The sequence below is a fragment of the Lissotriton vulgaris genome, unplaced genomic scaffold, assembly GCF_964263255.1.
Source record: "Lissotriton vulgaris unplaced genomic scaffold, aLisVul1.2 SCAFFOLD_2042, whole genome shotgun sequence".
NCBI classification, from domain to species: domain Eukaryota; kingdom Metazoa; phylum Chordata; class Amphibia; order Caudata; family Salamandridae; genus Lissotriton; species Lissotriton vulgaris.
Genome location: NW_028255718.1, coordinates 326601 through 332600, shown reverse-complemented (window position 1 = coordinate 332600; position 6000 = coordinate 326601). Strand labels below are relative to the sequence as shown.

General features: G+C 46.8%; 1 protein-coding gene across 1 annotated transcript in view; it reads right to left on the bottom strand.

Annotated features, from left to right (window-relative positions):
- Positions 1 to 2426: 2426 nt before the first annotated feature.
- LOC147659025 (uncharacterized) overlaps positions 2427 to 6000 on the bottom strand; it is a 94017-nt gene continuing 90443 nt past the window's right edge. The window contains exons 3-4 of the mRNA XM_086952031.1: positions 3190 to 3562; positions 2427 to 3069 (exon numbers count right to left, since the gene is read on the bottom strand). Of these exons, the coding sequence (XP_086808157.1) occupies positions 2427 to 3069; positions 3190 to 3562 (1016 nt within the window). The remainder of the gene's footprint in view (positions 3070 to 3189; positions 3563 to 6000) is intronic.

Here is a 6000-nt window from a genome sequence, read left to right as displayed (position 1 = left end):
GCCCTGCAGCTGCCGATGAGAGGAGAGCCGCCGCCGCACCAAGGAAGCCGGTGAGTGGGGCTTCGCCTTGTTGCTGAGCTGCGAGGGCGGGGGGCATGTGTGTGTGTGTGCGCGTGCGGCGGCGGGGGGCTGTGTATGTTTGTGAGCGTGCGTGTGTGTATGTGTCTTGGAGTCTGTGTGTATGTGTGTGTGTGTGTGACTGTGGGGGGGGGAGGGGGGGTGTGTGATCGAGTGTCTGTCTGTCTGTGTATATGCGCGCGCATGTGCACGGCGCGGGACGGAACGTACGCGTTCGCGCACCCAAATCTGGCAGCAAAAGCTCGTAACACTTTCTTGTCCCTCATTCCCCCGAGTCAGGCAGCTATAAGTCTCCGCCTGGACGCATCCTTCGGATGCTTATTCCAGGATCGACCTAAAAACCAATCATAGACATTGTAGTCTGCTGACCTCAGCAGGATGCCATCTCTGTGATGGCTGTGATTCCTAATGGGTCTCAAATTGCGAACTACCTCACTAATATGCATGAGGTAGGTCTATTTGTCACTTGCTAGCAAATCGCTAATGAAACTCAAAAGAGTTTCATACATTAGGAATTCCGATTTCAAAATTGCGACTCATTGAGAATGGCAAATAGGAAATCGGTATTCCTGATGCTAGTACATCCTGCCCTAAGTCTTTTTGTATTTTGCATTCTTCGAATGAGGTAAGCAAAAAAGGGCTGGGATGAAAAAAAGAAATTAAAAAATCAGTCTGGACACAGTACTTACTCCTTACAAGAGGTAAATCAAGTTATACTTGGCGGCACTCATAGATAAGGGGCTGCTCAGTGGGTTAGCTGCTTTGCAGTTGGTTGCGGCAGCACTCTTCACTACCGAAGCCTGAGCGCTGTAGAGTGACCAAAAAATAAATGTGAGCCCTATAGGAGGGGATCTTAAATGCACCGAATGCTGACTCGAACCCATTGCAATGCAAGATACAGCAGGATTTATTTAGGAAAAGAGGTCTACATACATCTGCAATAAACAAAGTTCAACTACTAACTCTTAAACATATGTGGTAAAAGGTATGATGGGAAGGCAAAAGACCCCATGTTTCTTTCTGCAGCTCCAACGGTAATCACACACCACAAAGAGCGAGCAACACCTGGGCTGAAGATGGACGCAAGTCTGTTCTGAGAGGCGAGTAGGGACTTTGGCATCTGTGAATAGGGGTCTGTGCTGAGAGCCCTAGCTGTGAGCTAAAAGTTGTTGTGACGTGTAAGTAGTAGTTTAGTGTGTGTTTTCTAGGCAGTGTGATAGCAATGCGGCTGTGCCCTCATGTAATGGCGTGAGCGAGGTGGTAAATGAATCCTATATTCGGTTGGTACAATAGAATCAACTAGCAGTGAGAAAGACTCAGAACATTTATAAAGAAATACCACAAGGATGTGATTGGTTACCGATCATATCTCCTTACATTCTTGTACGGCTGCTCACAATCACGCTTCACAGGTGACCAGAGCTGCAATTACAGAGCCCAGGTCTAGGCCGGGAAAATTACTCATCTTAATGATGCTGCCTCACTGGGGGCACATATGACTTGGCATGCTTGCGGCAGGGTCAGAAATGACTTCTCTAAATAAATGTAGCACAGGCATACCATTATGCTTGCCTTTTGAACACTTTTAGCTGGGACTTAAACATCAGTATGCCGTACATCGTGCCCTTAAATACCGAACAATGCTAATTAGTGCATGGACTTTTAAAATAAATTAATCTGCAAGGCCCGGATCATACCCGGACAGCCACTTCAGCCTGTAAAGCCCTGCAGCCTCTCTCAGACAGTAAGGCAGCAAACGGTTTGGGAAGAAGAAAGATGGTGCACAACTTGTGTCCCTTGGCAACCCGATACACTGCTGTTTAAGAGATACGCTGCAACATTCTCCCCTCTTCCACGGTGGTATGCTGCTAGACCCAAGATCTGCTCTCTGTGCTCCTTCACGCAAGAGATCTTTTTTTCCATGCTGCTCGCTTTTTAAAAGCAAGAGCTGCAAATGGTGCCTCAGTGATGTGTGAAGTGTATGCGCTTCGCAACGGAGTTTGTGCGCTCAGGGTTATTACACTAAATGCACGCTCCCTACAGGGAACACTGGCCATTAGGAATTTATGACTATAAGCCCTCGCTAAGTTACAACATTCCAGTAAAACTTACTTTGGGGTAAGCAGGACATAAGATTGTTACAGTGAAAATGGATCTATCTTGTTTGTATTAATTGGTGTTGTAGAAACGTTCATTTTGAGTGAAGTTCCTGGCATAAACTGTGCAGTGATAGGGTTCAGTTTAATGTGTATTATTTGGTGCTCTCCTGTGTGTGTTCTTTGATGCAGTACAAGGTTCCACTTCTGAGCAAAGCGCTTGGAACACACTGTGCAGTGATAAGGCCGCTCTCATGTGTGAGTTCTTTGATGCAGTACAAGGTGTGCCTTACGAGAAAAGGTTTTGGAACACACTGTGCAGTGATAAGGCTTCTCTCCTGTGTGTGTTCTTTGATGCAGTACAAAGTTCCCCTTCTGAGAAAAGGTTTTGGAACACACTGTGCAGTGATAAGGCTTCTCTCCTGTGTGTGTTCTTTGATGCAGTACAAGGTTCCCCTTCTGAGAAAAGGTTTTGGAACACACTGTGCAGTGATGAGGCCACTCTCCTGTGTGTACTCTTTGATGCTGTACAAGGGTCGACTTATTAGAAAAGCGCTTTGAACACTCAGTGCAGTGATAACGCTTCTCTCCTGTGTGTACTCTTTGATGCCGTATAAGGCCTCTGTTCTGGGAAAAGCGCTTGGAACACACAGTGCAGTGATAAGGTTTCTCCCCTGTGTGTTTTCTTTGGTGATTTAGTAGATTTCCCTTTTGACTGAAGCTCTTCTCACACATGGTGCAGCAATAAGGCTTTTCTCCTGTGTGTATGCGTTGATGCCGAAGAAGAATTTTCTTTTGAGTGAAGCTCTTGGCACATACAGTACAGTGATAAGGCCTCTCTCCTGTGTGTACGCTTTGATGAGGCCTCTCTCCTGTGTGTACGCTTTGATGAGGCCTCTCTCTTGTGTGTACGCTTTGATGAGGCCTCTCTCCTGTGTGTACGCTTTGATGAGGCCTCTCTCCTGTGTGTACGCTTTGATGAGGCCTCTCTCCTGTGTGTACGCTTTGATGAGGCCTCTCTCCTGTGTGTACACTATGATGCCGTAAAAGGCCTTTCTTATTAGCAAAGCGCTTGGAACACACTGTGCAGTGATAAGGCCTCTCTCCTGTGTGTGTTCTTTGATGCTGTAAAAATGTTGGCTTTTGAGTGAAACACTTTTTACACGTTTCGCAGGGATATGGCCTGAGGCTGGTGTGTCTTTTTTTGTGCCTCACAAGAAGTGTCTCATTGATAAATTCTTTGTCACACACATTACAAGCAAAGTGTCTCTCCTTCATGTGCATTCTGCGCCGTTTCCTTAAGTAGATATTTTTAGTAAAATTCATCTTGCCTCCGGAACCTTTATGGCTTTCTTTCCCATTCATATTTTCTAGATGTGATTGTTGTTCTGCAAAATAGAAAAAACATTGAAAATTACATGAAGAAAATATTTCTTGAAAAAGCTGCCTTAATATAAATGGAGAAGTGAACAGTTACAATTCAGGGGAAAAAAATTTAAGTTCTAGGAAAAAGAGTCACACTTCCCTTTGAGACACAAATGGAGGCTAGTCCTCCTACATAAAGTGCATTGACCTGGTCCTGCAGCAGGAGCATGCTGGGAAATCAAGTGATTCACAAGAACCACTGTTCGACATGGAGTTTCTGGTTGGCTAGGGTAGGCACCTAAGGCGGGCAGAATCCACCACTCTAGTCAGTGTAAGCCAAATACACACCTGAGATAACCTGCGCTCACCCTCTAGTAGCTTGGCGCAGAGCAGTCAGGCTAGTTTAAAGAGGCATTGTGCAGAGCATTTGTGCAACACACTCGTGCAGCAACACAGTGAGTAAACCACATAAGGGAATCCATGCAGGATTATGTAAAAATAAATTCTATATTGTACATCAAACAAGACCAAAATGACTTAAATCACACCGTTCACGTAAATAATGCAGGTTTGACAGAGAAAAACACAAATTACTATGAAAACATAGGTCACAGCGCACCTGAGCTCCTATTACATTTCATACGGTAACTGTAGTGAACGTGGTTGACGTGATTGCATTTAGAAACCAAACGTACGGAGCAGGAGCACCTACTAAATGCTAAAAAGTAATTTAGCTTGAGTCTTCCAGCAGTTCTCCTCTATGGACGGCCCTGCGCCATTCTTGCGGTCATCTCCAGAGCAGAGACAATGCTGAACAAGAAATGCCCCTCGCGCTCTTGCGAATTTGGAGCCAGCCGGCGAGGCTTGAATCGCGTCTCTTTGCCCAAGGGAAACCAAGCCACCCGTGAAGGAGAGCAGGGCGGCTTTACCACTCTGCTCGACTCAACCCGCCTCACAGTACCTTTGTGGATGCAGGGTCACTGTCCTCAGGGCATCTGTAACTTGCTAACAATGTTGTCATGTCTCGGGAGTGGGACCCAACGTGGAGAGCTTCGTGCAGTATACGCGTTAAAACCAGAGGGCGAGGCTGGCTGGAATGAGCCTCAGAGTGCTGGCCCGCCACATTTTACAGAACAGCGTGTCGTCGAAAGGCCTGCCTTGTAGGCTTTGTGCAGCTCCTTTAGGTCTACAGCCTTAGACGCTGCACTGTACCGCCTCAGAGCAGTACACGTCTTCAGGGTTCTGTTCCTCAAGTCTCACGGCCAGAGGGGCCGCACCAGTTTGTTCTTGGTGGCATCTGATGGTGGCGATATCTTGCCAGTGAGGGTCACAATACAATTCAGCTGCAGTGAGCACGATGCTCAAGGACGTGTTTGTTTCTCTGGTAATGCCTCCAGGCGAAACAACGCTGTTCAAGCTAGAGAAAAAACGCTCACCACATGCTGGTTTGTAAAACATGGAACACTTCCCTAGAATGCACAAAGGCACTCCCCTGGTCAGAGCGCTGCACTGTAGTCCCATGGTGCACTGTCCTGTAATGCACAAAGTTTTACCTTGGTGCAGAATGGAGCACTGGTGACATGCTAGCCCTTGTAAAATGGGCTCACCCAGCAGAAGTCTTGGAGAAAAGAGGCAACAAGGTCTTTGATGGCCCTGAGATCTCGAGAGAACAGAGGGCAAGTAAACAAGCCTTTGGAGAGCACTTCGGGGCACAAAAGGAGGTGGCAGGCAGCAGACAGCACATACAGTTAGGTTGCAAATTGGTAGTCCGTCCTGCAGCCCGGTAGCAGCAGGTCAACACAACAAGGCAGTTAGTTGAAATGGTGGTTGCTCCTGGCAGCACAGCAGTCCTCATGACAATGCGCAGTTTGTAGAGCCAACAATGTCTGGCTACAAGTCCAAAGCAGCGTCTAAAACCATGTGATCAGAGCTCGAGTACATATACTCAAAAATGTCTTTGATGAACGGGTGACTTCAAAGGAACCCTCAGAAGTGTGCAACAATCCCTTGCAGCCCATTCCTGGCTCCAGACGATCAGTAGGGGGTAAATCAGCCCTTTGAGGGAGGGCAGGACACAACCTATTCAAATTCAGGGTGTAGATGAATGCAGATGTATCCCCTGTCACACCCAGCCCCCCCCCCCCATTGGGAAAGCTTGGTTGTCATGACTCTTCCAAACATGATAGTTCCAGGGGTTTCCTCTGTGGTTGAGTGAGGGGGTCAAACAGTAACCTCAAAGAATAGTGTTCAAAACACCTTTGAGGTCGAGCTTCCCCAATGTAGAATACTGAACAGCTTTCTTTAGAGTACTCATGAGGCCGTCTAACAGATCATTGGCCTGGGGTCAAAGGGTAGTGCTTTTTTTGATGCTTCATATTGCGGTGATTTAGAACGTTTTTGAATTCTCGACTATTAAAAGGTGGGTCGTTGTCAGATTTTAAGATTGCAGGTACAAGTCATG